Source organism: Rhinatrema bivittatum, chromosome 13 (assembly GCF_901001135.1).
Source record: "Rhinatrema bivittatum chromosome 13, aRhiBiv1.1, whole genome shotgun sequence".
Classification (NCBI taxonomy): domain Eukaryota; kingdom Metazoa; phylum Chordata; class Amphibia; order Gymnophiona; family Rhinatrematidae; genus Rhinatrema; species Rhinatrema bivittatum.
Window position 1 is genome coordinate 57,503,880 of NC_042627.1, and position 19,754 is coordinate 57,523,633.

Consider the following 19,754-nt stretch of genomic DNA (forward strand, 5'->3'; position numbering starts at 1 on the left):
AGGATTCCAGGGCATGGCCTAAACGTAGCCGAGCAGTGCCGATATTCAGAGCTATATCCATGCAACTTTAGGTAGGGAAGATCGGTTGAGTAGATCATAGTTCTAAAGTTAACTGGACAACGTTGCCCACCTAGCTTTAGGATGGCATTTCCAGCGATGGACTCACCCAGGAAAATCCCATTGAATATCCTGTCAAAGTTAGCCCAATTAAGTTTACCCTGCTAACTTTCTGCTGCCCGCAGCACTGAAATTTGACCTCTCAGGATTTTTCATTCTTAAAGTCAAATGCCTATGGAGATGAATGGACAATACATCCATTAAATGAATAAATAAGCTTCTTTGAGGTCAACATCATTAAGCAGCATTCAAAAGCCATACATCTTTTGCATGACTCCATGGAAAAAACAACAAAAATAAGGGTTTTAAACTTCTATCCGCAAGGGCTGCAAAACCAGTCTGGTTTTCAGGACACATTTAATGAATATGCCTGAGATATATTTGCATGGATTGCCTCAATTGCAAATATATCTGGCATTAGGGATATCCAGAAAATCAGACTGGTTTGTAGCCATCAATGATTGCAGTTTGACATCTCTGTACTAGGCCATTCAAAAGAATATACATATTGAATATGGTCATGCAAGCGACAATGGCTAAAAGGGCTTTTATATGAACGTGCACACCTATCTGAATAAAAGAATACTTAGGCTATTGTTCATCACTCACAAATAAAACACAAACTTGGCCAGAATATCGGGTTATGGGTAAATTTAGGAACTGAGGGTGCAGTGGGTGCTTGATCATCCCCAAGATTGAGCAAACTCGTTCCCTGTGACAAGGGAGCAGTTAATTTTTGTTGAGTTTGGCCCTTCCAATCATGCTGCAAAGTTGGCTCTTATGATCTGAATCTGTACAGAAGCGTAAGATGGCGCGCAGTGTCCTAAGTTAAAGGGAACTACAGATCCAATGCACGTTCTGGTGAAGCACTGCGATAGCACTTGATTCATTTATAGATTAAGGTGCCATTTCACTGCATTCCTTTTCCAGCATAAAACTGGCAACAGTGCTTGTTACTTTGCAGCCACTGAAACAAAAGTATTTCCATAAGCAGAATCAGAGTTAAGGAGGAAAAATAAAGACCTCTAGGGGCAAATTTGCAAAGACTTAGGGACCGTTTAATGGGTAAAAAAACAATTAACCCATCAAAATTAGCCATATCTTGCTAAATAGACTTTTAGCCAATAAAAAGTATGACTGTATTGTTATGTGTGACTTTCACAATACATGTACTTTTGCATTAAAAAACAGATGTTCCTGTTTTTTAATGCCGATTAAAATTTAAGGCCGATGCAATATTGTGCGCTCAGGATAGTGCACAGGTTAACTCGTGGTTGGACGCATGTCCATAACCCCTTAAGCAATAAAGGGATTAGCACATCCAAAATGCATGCCCAAACCAATGTGTAATTAATAGTGCTCATCATATATAAATGCCATGTTTATGAGGCTATTAGCTAAGCTATTACCCCTTATGTAAAAAACAAATGTGCACCCGACGCACACATTTTTATCTTCAAAAATTAACGCCAGCCCCGGAGCTGGTGTTAAGTCTTGAGCAGCTCCAAAAGTTTCTTCTTTTCTGTAGGTCCTCTGACTTAATATTGGGGCGAGATTGAGTCAGAGGAACCGAAAAAAGGAGTAACTCAAAAAATTAAATAAATAAAAAATGTCTTGCTGGTGGTCAGTTAGGAAAATGGACACTAAAAAAAATTGAGCATCTGCTTTCCTCCTTGGAGTCATCCTCTAGCTCCTGGGGCTCTTTAGTTGAGGAAGTAGCCAAGGGCTCTGCCACTGTGGGTGCAGGGCTGTCCACAATGAGCACCAGTAAGCAGCTTTGGCAGGGTGTTCTGCATTCCCTCCAGCGTCGCATCAGGCATTAGCAATATGTAGGCATTTTTAGTTTACTGGAAGGGCGCAGAAGGGGAGACTGCTCCCAGAAAGGGTGTAGGCAGCACGAGCCACCAGTGGGCACAAAGAGGGTGGCAAAAACATTAACAATTCCTTAACTTAAATGGCATCTATAGTTGGAAGGGCAGATCCCTCGCAGCATAAGGCTTTATGGTTCTATTTGGATACAGTTGTCAGCGCACATTCAGAGTAGAAGGGTTTTGCCTGGCTCACTTATGATGAGTGGTTTAGAAAAAAAATGGCTGACATCCAGAGCATGTCATGGGTTTCTCACAACGTTGAGTTGTGGCTCACCAACATGACCAGAAGAAGCTTGGACACGTCCATCAACAATCATCCATTTCAAGACCAGGGGCGAGCAGGATCCAATATGTCAGAGGCATGCTAGCGATTTAATAAAGGGGGCTGTTCCGTGCAGGAATGCAAATATAAGCACATCTGCAACACCTGTGTGGCAGGTCACCGAGCCACCAAATGCCCTAGGAAGAGTCCTAGTGCAAGAGGCAAGTGAGGCTTTTAATAGAACTCCATCCCTAATGCAGTGGCTTGTATTGGAGAGGAGTTTAAATTTGTACTCAAACCGGCGGGCCACCACTGCGGGCGGGCCACCACTGTGGGCCACACGTGTGTGCGGCCCGCAATTAGAATGCATAGGGGGGATTTTATAAACCTATGCCCGGCGACGCAATCGGGCCTCCTTAATTGTATGACTTCCCATACAAGGGCCTATTGGTCACCGCCCCTTGCAGAAATGTCCTTGTGCAACTCAGTTTGTCCTGAAGTGAGAAAAAAGTTGGCAGATGAACTGGCCTTAGGCAGGATAACTGACCCATTGTCACATCCACCTTTTCCCAACATGATTGTGTCACGCCTCTTTGTAGTTCCAAAGAAAGAGCCAGGTAAATATAGGTTGATCAACAACCTATCTTACCCAGCAGGTGGATCAGTTAATGATTTCATCCCTCAGGAGTCATGCATAGTGCAGTACACATTATTTGATAGTGCTTTCGGACCTGCTCAGGGATTGCAATGAAAGAGCACTCATGGCGAAGGCGGACAAAGTCCATCTTAGACTCCTGCCTGTGCATCCAGATTGCGTCCCTCTGCTTGGCTTTTCATTTGAGGGTGCTTATTACTTTAATATGTGCATGTTGATGGGTTGCTCCATCTCATGTGCTTGCTTCGAGGCCTTCAGCAGCTTCCTGCACTGGGAGTTGTCACGGTGCACGAGCTTGAAGAGTGTAGTTCAATATCTTGACAATTTTCTATTCCTTGATCCCCACAACTTGGGCGTGTGCTCTGAGCTAGTCAAGGGTTTCCAGAATCTGGCATGCACCCTGGGAGACCCTACTCACCACCGGCAAACTGGAGCTGTCAATCACGGTTTTGATGTTTCTCAGCATCAAGCTGGACTACACACAGATGATCTCCAGACTTCCTGCTGACAAACTGCAGAAGCTAGTCGGCAGCGTGGGCCAGAGCCACATGATCACCTTGGCACATGCACAGTTCCTCACAGGGAGTCTGGCATTTGAATGCAGGGTTATACCTATAGGATGGGCATTTCTGCGCAGATTGATGGCATCTATGAAAGTCAGGAAGAGGCATCACAGAATAAAGGACACGCACTTGATATGTAAGGATTTGGCAGTAAGGGAGCTATTCCTGGCCAACTTTAATGGCACTGTAGTCTAACTGCCTCCACCCATATCTAGTTCAGACCTGCAACTGTTCTCTGATGCCTCAGGGGTGTCGGGTTTGGCTTGTACTGCCAGGGATCATGGTGCGTGGAAACATGGTTGATGGATTGGACTCGGTTGGGTGTTACATCAAATATCATCTTCCTGGAGTTGTTCCCAATTGTGGTTTTGCTATATATTTGGGGTGGCTATTTAGCTGACAGAAGAGTGGTATTGTGGTGTGATAACTTTGTTGTAGTTCAAATCATCAAGTCCTCTTTGTGTGCCCCTGTATCCGAACTGTTGAGAGAGATGACCTTGAGTTGTTTGCAATTAAATGTAGTACATTTGCATGGCACGTTCCCAGGCTGTGCAACGAGATTGCTGATCGTCTCCAGAGGCTGGCACTGCACGGAGAGGAGTTGGAAGACCTGTGCCAAAGCACCTTTGGACCATTGGAGTGAGGATGCACTCGATCTGCTGTGCCAGTCCATTCCACCTGGCGAGCCTACACGAGGGGCTACAATGCAGTCATGCAATTTCTGAGTGGCTCAGAGCTGTCACAGGGCCCCATGTTATCCCTCTGGGTAGTGGATTATATGGTCCAGGACCGGCGAGGAGTAGGGTGAAGGCTAACCTGGCAGGCTTTGCTTTCTTTGCAAGAGCGCAGAATTGGCCCAACCCAGTCAGAGACTTTGCTGTGAAAACAGTCCAGGCAGGCTGGGCCTGATCTAAGCAGCGGCCCCTGATGACCACAGACCAATGCTCCACAATCACCTCCTGCAGTTATGGCATGCTTTGCTGGCTATAGTGTCATTCCATGCTGCGCTCACCAATACATTCCTCAGGGCATTCAGAGTGAGTGAGTTGGAGGCAGCAGCAAGCTGTGAGTGTAACAGTTCCGGTTCTCACTTATCAGAGGTCTCGATCTCCAATGGCAGGCTGATGCTCAGAATCAGGAGATCAAAGACAGACCAGGAGGGGCGCAGTGGGGCGGGGGTACCCAAGTGCTCGGTTACGAATGTTGCAAACTACGCCTCCATTAGGCCATCGGGAGGTGGGGGATGCTGCAGTTCTTGGTACATTGATTTACTCCTGCTAAGCAAATACCAATTTAGTGCCATACTTAGGCGTGCACAGTATGTGGCCGGCATGCAAACTGAGCAGTTTGAGATGCACGCTTTTAGGACTGGCGCTGCATCAAGTGCAGCCGCGTCTGGCTTTTCCTGTGCGGCAATTCAATGCATTGGCAGGTGGTGATCCCCAGCTTACCTATCTTACATCAGGCAGTTGGATGAGACCCACTAGTTATTTTGCACACCCTAGCAGGCTAGCCCATCAGCAAGAGTTTGGGCTTGCTCACTAGATTTATTTAATTTGTCATTTCGCTTTAGGGATTCGCTAGCGACAAGGGATGGTATGGATCGCGGGACATTCATTTGTATTTTGGGCAGAGCACCATGCAATGAAGAGAGCCCTGGGACCGCATTTGGCCTAGCCCCAAGCTGTGTGATGATGAGATGGGCAGAAGAAGACTGCATTGGGATCAGCTTGTTCTGCTTCTGCAACACCTGCTGGTCAGATCTGCTCCACCTGAGGTGTTTATCATACACCTGGGGGGGGGGGGGGGGGGCAACGATCTGGGAGATATTCCCAAACAGCAATTAATTGACATCATCAGGAATGACATTGCTCTCAATGTGGCACTTATGCCCTGCATGAGGGTGTTGTGGTCAGACATCATCTCATCACCGGTTCCAGCAGGCTTGGTTTTGGCAGCGGTGGATGGGCAAGTTAAATAAGCAGATAGGAAACTTCATTGAGCGTAGAGGGGGATCTTCACATCTTACATAAATGGGTCTGTGTGGAATGCTGAGACCTGTTCCGCAAAGCCAGCATACACCTGTCTGATATGGCCCAGGAACTCTTTTTTAATGCTTTGCAACTGGCCATTCACAATTTGAGGCAGAGGCCGTAGCAGTATGGGGAGGGTCCTGGGGAAGCCTTTCAACTACGTAGGCCCTTTGGCGTGGATACCCAAGCCGGGAAGGTGTTCTTTCCTATTGAAGACAATGTGCTGTATGACTGTACCTATGACTGGTGGAGTACCTATTCCGCTAGGAATTGTCTGCCATCAGGGCCAGGTGGCCCCGGGTTATGGCAGACCAGATGCCCTGCCCAAGTGGGCAGTCACCTTGTCCATGGCAGGTTGACCGTATGCCCTTGAGGAGCAAGTGCCTCACCCGTGGACAAGGCTTTGCTTGACAGTGGTGAGCCCCGGAGTCCAGAGTCAAGGCACTGCCTGCCTATGGACAAATGGCTAGAACTCTCTGTTATGGCTCTGATTCCTGGGACATCCTTGTATTGTAGTTCTTGCAATAAAGTTGTGGCCTGTTTTCTACTAATTCCTTGTCTGGCTCACTTGTTGTGTTAAGGTGTCCTGAGTGCACGTGGTCTTCACCCCCTTGCCTTGTTATGAGTTGTTGTGGCTGCCCAGGTTAAAATCCCAATTAAAATTTAAAAAAAACAGCACGTATGTGTACATGCTGAATTTTAAGCACACAATGCACAATGTATATGGATACCTAATGTTTGACAATCACCTGGGTACACTTGTACATTGCCAGTCTATTAGAAAATTTAACACTTAAAATGAAAAGGATAAGCCTGTTAACGGAAAGACATTGAAATGCCTTCACTAGGTTGACCAATCAGACAGGTGCAAGTAGATTGCAGTGACCTGCTCCACTTGACCTGGACGTAAAGTTGCAGAGAGGGGAGTTTAGAGGAAAATGGATGTCTCTTTTTTTGGGAGGGTGGTTGATGCATGGAGTGGCCTATGGGTGGAGGCAGTGACATCCAAAACCATGACAGAGTTTGAAAATGCTCCCAGACACAGAGAACGATGTTTATTACTTAGTGTGTGTGTGTGTGTGTGTGTGTGTGTGAGGGGGGGGGTAGGGGTTGGGAGGGAAGGGTAACAGGTAGAATAAATGATGGTGAGCCAAGCTTCAGACAGTTATAGAGGGCAGTGATGAGAACAAGGTTGCATGATTGCCCAAAGGATTGGGTAGTTGATATGGCGTTTAGCTGATGTTAGTTTGGGCAACTGGAATTTGTGTGTTCATCTACCCAAGGTGGTAAATAACAGAGAGAAAAAGCCTCAACTATCTGGGCAGACTAGATGTTACCGAGGTATCTGGTACTCATTTCTCCCAAGATCCATGCATTTCACGCCTACATATGCATTTCCCAATAGATGCACTCTGAGGGAGAAAATGTTTGCAGAAAACTGAGGAAAGCCTTGGGAAATAGAAGGAATGTCGAATTTCATGTTACATTGTTTTTGCTTTTTTGTTCCACTTCAGGGGGAGATTTGATCTCACCAGCCAGATTCCAGAAACTGAAAACAATGTTGCAAACTTTGGAATCCTTAATTCCAGATGTGCTACTGTTGCCAACTGTATTTGGAATTGGATATAGTGGCACAGTGAATAGGCAAGAAGAACAGTGTTGTAATGAATGATTAAAAGCAAACTATATATTTATCCCATTCAGTTTTCCTGTATCTGGCAGAGTAGAGTTATCAACATCTTCTGACTCTAGTTCAGATGTTTTAAAGCTTTCTTGCCATGTCCTATCGTCATGTCAGCTGTGGAAAGGGGTATATCATTATATTTGGGCTAATTTTCAGCTGCCATCTAGCCAGGTGGGTTGTCCAGGCCAGCCCAGGCCTAATTGGCTGAAGCATTATCAGATACGTTTTTGCCAGCTAGCACCCTTCCCCTTCCCCAAACTGGAACCCTGGTGTCTCCTAGACATTAGCCTCCCTGATCTCACATAGAAAGTGTCCCCCCCCCCAGACCTAAACTCCAACCTCACATTGAAAGCCACCCCCTCCGTTGACCCAATCCCAATCTCTCTCTCTCTTTTTACCCCACTCCCCCCACCCTTGAAGGCAGGAGAAAGTAGGTTTACCCCCTCTCTGCTCCATTGTGAAGAGGAGACCGGTTTGGGGGGGGGGCAGTTGTATGTGAGATCAGGGTCTGAGTCTGGGGCACAGTGCACTTTCTATGTGACATTAGACTTTGGGTATTGGAGGTGATCGTGAAGCACATTCCATGCATGGATTTGCACCCACGTCACAGGATGACGCATGCAAACTTTGTGCATGCATTTGGAAAACCAAATATTTGTACACAGCTATTTCCCCTAACTAATTGCACCTCCTGGACCAGCCCATGTTTTGAGCAGCTAAATATAGCAACATAGTGAAAACCATTTTCAGCCGAGCTGATTTAGCTAATCCTTCTGAAAATTGTCCTCATTACACAGCCATGCTTCCAGAATTGATTAAGCTAATGATTGAAAAACACACAAAATGGGCAATTCTATACTTTTTAAGCAGTGATGTTACATTAAAAAAAATACATTCTTCCACTTTTCTTTTAACTGTCAGGCTGGCTTTCAATTCTACCACTCTAGAAGGGCCATGGCATGTGACCGAGTCTGTTCTATGATCTTCTGGAACAATTTCAGGGGCATAGACATTTTGGTGGTCACCAGAATGACTTTAGTCAGTAGAATAATATGGAAAAGATGTTTCCAAAAGTTCTTTCAAATTCCCTTTTCGGGCACCACCGTATCTCTATATCTGTGTTCTCTTAATTGCAAAGGTTAGGGTCTGGCAGGGAAACATTTTAACTATGTTTAAATATGTGGGATATGTGTATTATGCCCATTGAACCACTACAGATTGATTCAGGAGCCTATTCAACTTCTGTTGCAGGTATTAAGAAATGCACCTCACCTGTGCAAGTTCGCTGATCAGGCATGAGTGCGTATCCTTGTTTGCAGCTGCATTCATAACTTCCCTCTGAGTTTGTGCAGACAGTGTCACAGCCACCATTACCCACCTGGCATTCATCGATATCTAGAACAAAGGGAAAAAAAAAACATGTTTAGCACTGATTCAGCAGCTCGGGTTCTACCCTATATTCATGAAAGCACAAGAATTCCTGCTGGTCTGCCACTTTTTTTGCAAACACTACCACCCTCAACAAAAGTACCTGGATGCTACGGTAATAATGCTGTAAGTAGTCTTGGCTATTTCTTGGAAAGGCAGGTAAAATATCCAAAATATGATTATATAATTATTGTAAAAGTGCATAAAGTTTCTCACTCTTTTGTGATAAACTTGAAAAGTTCATACACAAAAAGTTGTGCATGATGATAGTTGCACATAAAGGGTTCAAGGAAGCAGCCTGGAGCACCATCTGGAGTGGATGCTGAGGCTTGACCTCATTGGTACTGGTGGCTTATTCAGATTAACCCAAAGGTTTCAGCTCAGTCATGGGAATGGAGGGGGTGCTGGGTGTGAACTTGTATATTCATCTACCCAAGATGGTAGAGTATAGAGCAACACAAAATATGTCTTGGACAAGAAGTGATATTTTACAAATGCTGATGCTGAAAGCAGTGTGACAGAAATAACTGGGTAGTATGACTAAATACCGATAATTGGAGTTAGTCACATAAGTTAACTTCTAAGTTTAGATACCCCATAAAACAGGTCCAAACTTATCTGGTGAAGTGCGCACATATATGCATATATTCGGTGGCTTTGCCATGCCACTGAATCTAAATCATAACCGGATTTTACTTAACCAGCCAGTGCTGAATATTGGGCCACCCACAAGCTTTTTAAAAAATATTTCAGTGTCCTGTGTGGCTGCCAAAAGACCTACAGGAGTGACCTCAGCCAAATAGTCTGGATTTCAAATGTATTCCAAACATTTTTTTAATATATATTAATTGGGTCCATTCCCTCGGGATAGCATGCGTTTGCTAAGGTCAGTTTGCTTCGGTCTTTAGAAAACCTGTATTAGGTCAGTTATGGAGATGTATGAACAATTTTAAGACCAACTTCAACTAGGAGGATTTTAACCTGATCCAGGTTCAAAAGGAAGTTTTGAATTTTGCCCGAATCCACTAAAGAAAATGATCAGATTTTTTGTTGGCAGATTTATGGGAAAAGTCAAAAAGAAATTTGAAAACTATGAAGCAGATTTGAAAAACATGAAGTGGATCCCCTGCCATTTCTCAAAATCCACTAGGGATTTTTGAAAATCCAATGCAAACATTTCAAATCCATTTCAGATTTCTTCCAAAAGTTCGACCAGCCAGTTCAACAAACCTTCCGGAGTTTTCCAGGTTTGCCAAATTGTTCAACAAGCCTATTTTGAAGAAAATATAACCCAAAAAGCTCTGTTTATCTGAGAGAAACACATCTTCAGTGTGGTTTCCGTTTAAATATGTGCTATAACAGATGCTTATTAATTTGTGCAAACTTGTAACCAACATTCAGCTCAGGTACTTACCAACACAAAATAGTTTATCAGGGGTATTCTTATACCCAGGGTTGCAGGCACATTGATACCTCCCAATCAGGTTTACACAGTGGCCATTTTTGCACAGGTTGGTGCTCAGCTCACACTCATTAATATCTGTAGGAAAAATGTAAAACAGCAGAAACCATTTAAGCTTGTATACCATATAAATATACACACATACACAAGATAAATGTACAAGCAATACATATAATGCATTTCACGATGAAAACCTCTCAGTGTTCTGTTAATAGAGGGCAATAATGATACTGCCCATCAAGCTTGCTGTACTTTGTGCCCCACAGGAACGCAGATTCATTTTCACATGGTAACTCCTTGCTGAGTTTCTCCTTGAAAATGCCAGTGGCGTTTGTACCTGCGTGCTTGGCACCTGCATTCAAGCAGGTGCAAAGCATGTGCCGGAAAGCATCCACAGAGATTTCAAAATTAAATCTCTGCAGGTGCTTTCTCTTCCCTGGACCTGGCCATGCCCACTTTTTAGACAGGTAAAAGGACGTGCTCTATTCACAGAGCATGGATCTGTGCCCACGTTTATATTTGCCGGTGGAGGGATATCGTTACAGGTGGAACTGGGTGGGTCCATCCAATCACAGCATCAACGGCTACAACGGCATGGACCAACGGGAGAATTAGAGGTGGTGTCAGCATCCCTGCCTTATTGTCCAACACCAGAGAGGAGGAGGAGGCGATGCAAACTGAACATCTGCATTACATGGGCGGAAAAGAAATTAGAGGAGGCAACAGCCCAGGCAGTGGTAGCGGTGCCATGGGCTGAAGAGCAGATACAGTATGCTCAGTGAATCAGACTCGTCTGTTTTAAAATCAGAAGTCTAGAGAGGCTGTCACTAAACTTAAGGGGGGAGGAGTTCAGTTTGAGAGAGATACTGCTGAGAACAGAGAGAGTGGAAGAGAGAGAGAGAGACTGCCAAGGATATGGTTGGGGTTGACTGGAGAGAGACTGATGGAGCTTCAGGGGAGTTAAAAAGACTGCTGTTGTTCAGCTACTGAGGAAAAGATGGTGGGGGTTGAGGGATACAGACTGCTGAGAGACAGATGAGAAGAGGGGCATTCAGAATGAGAGAGAGATTGCTGGGTCAGGCTCAATGGGGGAGGAGAGGAGAGAGAGAGAGAGAGAGAGAGAGAGGGAGAGAGAGAGAGAGGGAGAGAGAGAGAGAGAGCGCATCTGAGAAATTTCAGCCCCCTCCCCCCACCCTTGTAGTGCCCACCCACATTGTGCACATTAACTTTAGGCTCTGCCAAAAACTAAGGAAACAGGTTACTTGCCTCTTCCACGCCAATCCTTACCTTCACATACACCATGACTAACCTTCTTGTTTGAATTTTATATTATTTTACACTATCGTTACATGTTTGAATTAATAACCTGTCCTTTCTCTTCTCTCTCTGCCAAGTTCTAATCTCCCTGTTATTTGTAACTGCCTTTTTCCGCACCATTGTTTTAGTTTTGTTTACGATGCACACTTGTTTTAATGTGAACCAGCATGATGGGACTGCGTTCTCGAATGCCGGTATATAAAAACCCTAAATAAATAAATAAATAAATAAATAAACTTGCGTAAATTGCTCTAATCACAGTCCCTACAGATATAACCGCAAATAATTTCATCATACCTGTACATGCTGATCCATCCGGAGCCACATCATGACCTGGAGGACACTCGCACCGAAAACTTCCCTCTGTATTTAAACAAATGCCACCTCGACAGAGAAGAGGATTTCTTTCACACTCATCAATATCTGGAAAACAAAATAAAGGCATGTAAAGCAATTTCTTTGTTAAAGTTTTGCTATTTTGCAAAGCCTACGATGAGAGGAACCAGATGACATAGCAAGCTCAATTTTTACTTATAATTTCTTTTGATGTATTTTAGACTACTGAATAATGTATTAGCCTATTATTGTTTTTATTACTGATTTTATTTATATTATTTTGGTTCTATGTAAACTGTTGTGATGGAACCTTCTAAACGACGGTATATAAAATGTTTTAAATAAATAAACATATCCTTCCCATGTTTAAAATAGCTCTGCCTTACGCTTAGAAGAGGGAACATAGCATAAAGCTGTGGTCAAATCAGCCCAATATAAATATCGATAAGCAGTTTGCTTCAATCTAGAAAAACTGAATCAGGAGTGTTCTAGTATTCTGCATTTTTAAACTGAGCAAATTGGATGGGCCATATTAGAGAAACAACAGTTTCATTCAACACATGACTGTAAAACACCTGAAGAATGATAAGACTGGTTATCTTGACTAGGAAAAGCAAATTGTGCCTCATATTAAAAAATGAATACAAAAGGCATAACAGGACAGGAATAGAGTGAAAATAGTGCAACTACAGCTCAGTGATGGTTTTATGTACTGCACTTTGCAGATGTGCTGTAACTAAAAAGAGCCCATATTCAAAATCATTTAACTGGCTAAATCAGAAGTTAGCCGCTACATGAAGATATGGGCACATATCCAGCTAAATTCTAGCCAGCTAATAAGTTAGGAGGCTAGAATTTAGCTGGATACGTTAGGGGCATTTCGGGGATGTAACTGGGAGCAATTGAGTCAGCCGGTAAGTTAACTGGCTAACACTGATTTTCAGAGTTAGCCGGATGACTTAGCCAGCTAAGTCTGGTTGGGCCAAAGATCTGCCCTACAGTTATCCGGCTAACTGCAATAGTAGGGCTACACTATTGAATAGACCTCCAAAGTTAGCAAAATAAGTTTATCCAATTAACTTTGCAATCCAGACTGTTTGAATATGGACCTCAAAATGTATATTGATTTAAAGAACACATATTAAGGTAACTGTTTTATGTGTGCCAAAAAGAACTCACCCATGCAGTTTTTCATCATCATAAATCCACTTTCATATCCTTCAAAGCAGGCACATTCAAAATCTCCAGGAGTATTAACACAAGTGCCCTCGCCACAGACGTCAGGAGATATACGACATTCATCGATATCTGGATAGAAATAAAAATACAAAGTAACACAAGTTGACCATCCTAGCTCTTCTATGATGTATTTTAAATGTAATAAAATGTATGCTATATAGCTCACCTGTACAGTTTCTTTCTTCAGAATCAAGTGCAAATCCATTGTCACATCTGCATTTGAAACTGCCAATGGTATTTCTGCATTTTCCATGTGTGCACAGACTGGGAATCATTTTACACTCATTAATGTCTAAAAACAGAAATAAAAAAAAAAGAGTTATCTTTGGTATCAACTCAGTTTAATAAATCCCAGAGTCACTTAGGCTCCACTTTATGGTGATTAAATGAATGGGCAAACCTAGAGTCAGGGTTTAATCAAAGGTAGACAGAGATTTTGTGTTGATTAGGCCTTTCACCTTTGGTTATAGAGAGATGCAATGCATTGTTTTCAGCCACTGGTTAGGATAGAGGCTTGCAACTCTACATAACGGTGTGTTTCATGGGCTGAGGAGCACAAGGAAAGGTGAACAGGGGTAAAAGGTTGGGCTTGACGAACATAAAAAGGGATGAGATGGCACAAGGCTGAAACCTCCGACTTAAGAATTTACATGAATGATGCACGAACGGATAGAGGCCAGGGCTGAAGCCTTGATGATTGGCGCTACTGCTCAAATGAATCAGACTTGTGCAACCTCAACCCCCTTTTCATGTCTGTTATCATGGTTCCAATACACGTGCATGTATTTTTCTGTGCTACAAGAAGAAACTGATAGCTAAGTCAACAGTTAACAAACCAAGCACAAGAAAATATCAGCAGATGAAACAGAAAAATGACTCACAGATATGGAAGTATAGCAATTTACTGCCTATATCGAAAGAAATTATCCAAATACAGGTAAGTTATGAGGCAACATTATAAACTTTAACGTTGCTCAAATCCTCAAGTCCCAATGTGTTGGTAATTGTGGTAGAGTGTGCAAGCAAAGGTTTACACTGAAGACCTGAATCCTCTTAATGTAACTATATTGATGACTGAATTTGTATTTCAATAAGGTGGAATATTCCTTCACATGGAAGCTTGTAATAAAATTCATTCTGAAGTAGACAATTCCATTTACAGGGAGAATATTTATTTTAGTCCTATTGGGGTTTTTCCTCTCTTATAACTCTCCCTGTTGCCTTTACTTTTAGTTTCTCCTAGGAAGAAGAGAAAAAAATGCGACTCAAGTCTCTCTCTAGAAATGATCTTTTCTGACAGTCATACTGTAAATTATACAGGTCCAACTCCAGTTACCAGTTGGGCAGACCAATTCAGCCATGTCCTACCTTCACTGTTTCCTATTGTTTGTCTTTACAAACAGATTCCACCCAACTAGACTCGATATTTCATTTGAACTTTATCCACAAAATTGTTAATCTACATACTTAAGGCTTCTGAATATTGATTCAAATGTTTTCTCATATAGCTATATTTACTAAACACATTTTTCATGTTTTACGCATGTTTCCCTGTCAAAATCTTAGAGTAATATGATTCATTATCTCTTGCAACTACAATTACATTTACAAAATAACTTATTTCTTCTATGCATACCTTTCATTTTAAAAACGTGTTACATTAAAATGAATGCAGGAGTGCCACATACTTGCTCAGTTTCGACCAAATTTGAGGGAAGCGTAACAACCTTCTAAACATCTGGCAAAGAAATGTGAATTAGCAGAAAAATGAATGGAAGGCTAATTTTGGAGCAGCTAATTTAAATATGGCCACCTGTGCACTTCTAAGTGATCTCATGTCTCCTTGTGCATTAGGGAATGTGACTCCCTGCTGGTGTAATAGCAAGGATGAAGCTAGCGCCTGAGAGCACGGAGATCAAACTGAGTAGAAACAGGAGGGTATGGTAGCCCAGCTCTTACCACGAACGACATTTAGATGAAAAGTGGCGTCAAACTAAAAAGGGAAAGAAATTTAGATATTTCTCTTGAAGGCACACTCTGCTTTAAGGGTAGCGCGGAGCCTTTTTTTTTTTTTTTTTTTCGCCTTCGTTACCTTTAAAAAATGGTTTTCCATTTACAGGCTCTCTGCTAGCAAAGCCAGGTCCCCTTGGGCAGAGAGTTTCATATTCCTCGCTCCCTTTTGAAGGGCATTCTTCACATTCGGGTCCCCACGCTGCGCCGACGGAACAGCAGCAGCTATCCATGCGATGACGTCCCGCGATCGGCGAGGAGCACTCCTCATCTTCGTGCTTCAGGTAACACGTTTCCAGGCGAATATCTGCGGCAAAAGAAATCAAAACGACAGCGCGGAGAGTTACTGCGTTCTTCACGCTGCATCACCAGGCACAATCCAACACAAGTGTACGTATGTGAAAGACAGACAGAAGGAGGGAGGGAGGGGGAGGAGATCTGGAATGGCTTCTTACTACATTACTTCCGAGCTCTTTAAGTGTCTATTATAAGCAGGGCACCTTTTTTTTTCTCTCCTTCAAACAACACACTGCAGATCCCCAGCATACCAGTTTTGGTTAAGGAGCTTTTGACCCTCTGACAATCGTACGTGCCAATTTCCAGCACTAATTTATGGCTACCCCGATAGATCCCTCTTAGTAGATCATCATTAGGACCAGAGATACATGCTTATACGTAAAATGTTCTTGCTGGCTTCTCAAAAGTTCCTAGAATACATTGAGAACTTGCAGTGCTAGCCAGCCAGGGCCAGTGTTTGGTATCGGATACTGGCTGGACTACAATTCTGTTCTACAGGAAACCAGACCAAATTATTCAACGGAGTAAACATTTTAAAAAAGTGATTACAGGCGGCAAGAACACTATAGAGGGGCATTTTTAAGGGTCACTGTGAAATAAACAGCTCTTCATTATACTGCATGGGGAGGGGAAATTCTCAAAGTAAATAGTGAATTACAGGATGGAGTTAACAAGAGGATGGATATGAGCAACCTGGCTACAGTGTGATTTTCCCTTCAGGTCAGCAAAGGGAGAGCTGCTCCTTCAGCAGAGCTAAGGATTGAAAGCCAAAAGGTTGTAGGCTCGAATCTCAAGGTCCCTAGCTGGAAAAATAGGCCACGGTACGGTGGAGTGCACAGTAAATGCAGAACCTGCACACCCAGCCGAACTGCCTAAAGCGCACATGGGCCTCCGCGGCACACCTGATTTTCCCCAAGGTTAAAAAGAGATGCTCCCTGGGGTATGCTGAGGCTGGGGATGTTTAAAAGCACCCATGCAAATAGCAGGTCCACATTAGGATGGACTTTTAGCTTCTCTTTGAAAATTAGCCACAAAGCACATGTGGGAAAAATACCTACATGCTTTGAAATCACACAGGCTGTGTGTAAACTGCCCCCCTCAGAGTGCACCTTGCATCTAAATTTTATCTCAGATGCTGTACGTAAAGCCTTGCCATTTTTCCATACACTGCCACAAATGAGAAAATAATTATGAAATAATTTTAAATCATACCAAGACACGTGCGTCCAGAGATATCGAGGCTCATTCCACTGGGGCACTGACAAACAAAGGATCCTATGGTGTTGACACATAGTCCATTTGTGCACACGCCAGGAAATACATCACATTCATTAACATCTGTTTCCCAAAAAAAAAAAAAAAAGAGTTCAATATAAATGGGATCTTAGCATATCCAAAAAGTTTTACTGTTAATGTTGAAGAGGCAGATCACAAAAACCAGAATACACTATGAAATACTGAATATAGGGAAGCAAACTATTACACTGCAAGCTAACCTAGAGCCGACTCCCACTGCTGTCTAGCATTTGAGCACAAAGTTGCAGCAGATGTACCAGTGCACCTTGCAGTAAATATTATGCACTATATCGCACAGTCTTGTGTCATAGAAATGGCAGTGGACAGATTTAAATTCATGCAACAGAAGACCGCAAAATGTCTAAGTCCATTTGTGTGCACAGTTTTGAAGTAACATCTTTTGGCTGAGGATCTCCATTTCCTTCAACTTCTGGAAAGAAAAACAAAAAACCATGCAAGGAAAATAAGGTATAAAAACACCTTAGAACTGATGCCCACTTCTTAAACACAGCGAGGCCAATATTTAAAAAAAAATCCAGAAAATGGATAACTTATCAGGCTGAAGTTAACCAGATAAGTTATCCAGGATATTCAGCGACATAAACTCCCACTAAACAAGGATGAATAAAGCTATCTGGCTAAATCTTGCCAGATAATTTTAAACCTAACCAGCTATGTTTGAATATAGGCAGGCAATTAGGTTTAAAATGATCCGGCTAAAGGTAGCCAGATAAGTTTAAGCCTATGTGGCTATATTCAAAGAATATAGCTGTATAAGCATCAAGCAAAGTAAAAAAACAAACAAACAAAAAAAAACACCAAAAAAACACTAGTTCAGGTTAGTGGGCCCATGCCCCCCAGTCCCTCTAGCCCCCAAAAATCTTTCAAAAACACGGCAGGCGGAAAGGCCAATGATGTGGGCCAGCTTTTCCACTTATCAATCGTTGATAACGTTGGAAAATGTTAGCATTCCCCCTGCCACTCCCCTCACCCCCTCCTCTTCCACACTCCACCCCTCCAAAACTCCCAGGCCAACCCCAACCCTCCTGCTCCTGTCAGCACTTTCAAAATGGCCTGGGCCTCTGAGAGGGCAGCGCGAGCCGCACACTGCTCCCAGAAGCAGCGAGCGTCGCCACCTCAGCAGTGCTGGCAGCATAAGTTAACCCGGCCTTGCTGTAGGAGCCTTACAGCAGCGCAAGACGACTCCCGTACTGCGGCCCTTACCGCCCAGGCCATTTTGAGGGTGCTGGCTGAAGTGGTAGGGTTAGGGTTGGCGGGGGGGAGGGAGCATTGAGGAGAGAGTGGGAAGGGGAACTCTAAGATTTCCATAGTTACCGGGAGGGAGCTGGTCTGCCTCCTCGTGCCTTTCTGCCTGCCAACATTTTGAAAGATTTTGGGGGACTAGATGGGGTGTAGACCATTGAGGGGATGGAGGACATGGGTGTGCCAGCCCTGACTTTTTTTTTTTTTCTAAACTTTGCTAGATGCTTATATTCTTAATGCTATCTGGTAACACAATCCCAGGTAACTTTAACCCTGCTCATGGCCACATTTAGAGTTAGCAGAATAACTTATTAGGCTAACTCCAAAAACACTCCTGAAATGCCCCTAAGAGTTCCAGCTAAATATTTTGCAGATAACAACTTATTCGAATTAATTTTATTTGGAAAATTGCAGATGATATTCAAAAAGTCAGCATTTAATCACATAACTCACAAACTGTCCGGATAAATGCCTTTGAATATTGACCTCTGCATTTTCAGCAAAGGTTCCACAGTGTTTTCTGCACAATATTTTGCTTTAAAAATATTTTCTGTGCATTTTTTCCCTTCCTGATTGAAGAAAATTAAAACACTGGGCAAAAGATGTACTATTTCTAAATTATGCAAACAAACATGGATACTAGGGATGTGTAGCCTCGAAAAATTTGTTTCGGTTTATTGGTTCATTTTATGGTTATATCAATTTGTTTCATTAGATTTGGAACGAAAAAAAATATTAATTAATTCCATTCATTTTTCATTTTACTTTGAAGTCAATAGCGGAAGGACCCATTTATTTTATTTTATTTTATTTTATTTATTTGTATTTATTTATTTCATAAAAAGACATTTATGAATCACTTAAAGCATTGTACAATCAATAACAGAATACTTATCAGCTAAAATAAACTAACAGAACAGAACAAAAATCTGCATCCAATTAAAAACTACATACATTGTTCAAGTACTTGAAATAATTAAAATCTGAGAGTGCATCTGCGATGAACCTCGCCTAACAACCTAGCTTAGCTCCTTCAATATTACCTTCTATTTACTGCTACTGCTCAACCTTCAGTGTAAGAGGAAAACAGGCCAGGAGCCAGGCGGAGGCTTGGTCCCTTCATCGAGGGCCACACCGGAAGCCTGGGCCCAGCCGAGGTCAGGTCCCATCACCAAGGCCCAAGTCAGGATCTAGCCAAAGGCCCAACGGTGGGACCCATCCTGCTTGCCGAGGCCCAGATCGAGATCCAAAGCATATGCCCAGGGCCAGCTGAGGCCACATCCTATTGCCAAAGCCTGAGGGTCCAATGCAGGACCTGGCCAGGTCCCAGTTGCCAAGGCCCGGGTATGGGGCTAAGTCTAGTTCAGATGCTGGGGCATAGGTCTGCAAGGTGAAGGCCTACGCCCAGGTCTGATGATGGGCCCTGGCCGAGGTCGGATCCTAAAGCCTAGGCCTAAAGCCTAGGCCATGCTCCGGCTAAAGCCAAGTCCTGGTCACTGAGGACCAGACTTGGGCCTGGGCCTAGGCCTAGAGGTCCAGGAAAAGGCCTTCTAACATCATCTTTTCTTGATCTGATGACTAAAAATGACATCTTATGTCTGGAGGACACACCACAGTGATGTTACTGCAGTGCCTTCCTTCAAGGTGGATGGTACCAGCTTGTTGTACAGCTGTACAATAAAACAGCATTATGCACCTTGGAGGAAAGCACTGCAGTAACAGTGGAGAAAGTATTTATTTAAAATCTTTTATACCTGCTTATGATGACCCAGTCGATCTAAGTGGATTACAAACAATATCAAGAAACATACAATAAACATACAATACCTACAAAAAAACATAAAAGAAACACAAAAAACAGAAAATAAAAAAAAATATCTTTTGTAGCTGCTCGATCAAGAAAAGAAGATGTCAAAAGACC

The 19,754-nt window shown here is 43.0% G+C and overlaps 1 protein-coding gene across 1 annotated transcript in view; it reads right to left on the reverse strand.

Moving 5' to 3' along the window:
• FBN1 (fibrillin 1) overlaps positions 1 to 19,754 on the reverse strand; it is a 292,212-nt gene that overhangs the window by 102,450 nt on the left and 170,008 nt on the right. Inside the window, exons 24-30 of the mRNA XM_029574409.1 lie at positions 16,487 to 16,612; positions 15,060 to 15,284; positions 13,134 to 13,259; positions 12,908 to 13,036; positions 11,690 to 11,815; positions 10,028 to 10,153; positions 8,458 to 8,580 (exon numbers count right to left, since the gene is read on the reverse strand). Coding sequence (XP_029430269.1) covers positions 8,458 to 8,580; positions 10,028 to 10,153; positions 11,690 to 11,815; positions 12,908 to 13,036; positions 13,134 to 13,259; positions 15,060 to 15,284; positions 16,487 to 16,612 — 981 coding nt within the window. The remainder of the gene's footprint in view (positions 1 to 8,457; positions 8,581 to 10,027; positions 10,154 to 11,689; positions 11,816 to 12,907; positions 13,037 to 13,133; positions 13,260 to 15,059; positions 15,285 to 16,486; positions 16,613 to 19,754) is intronic.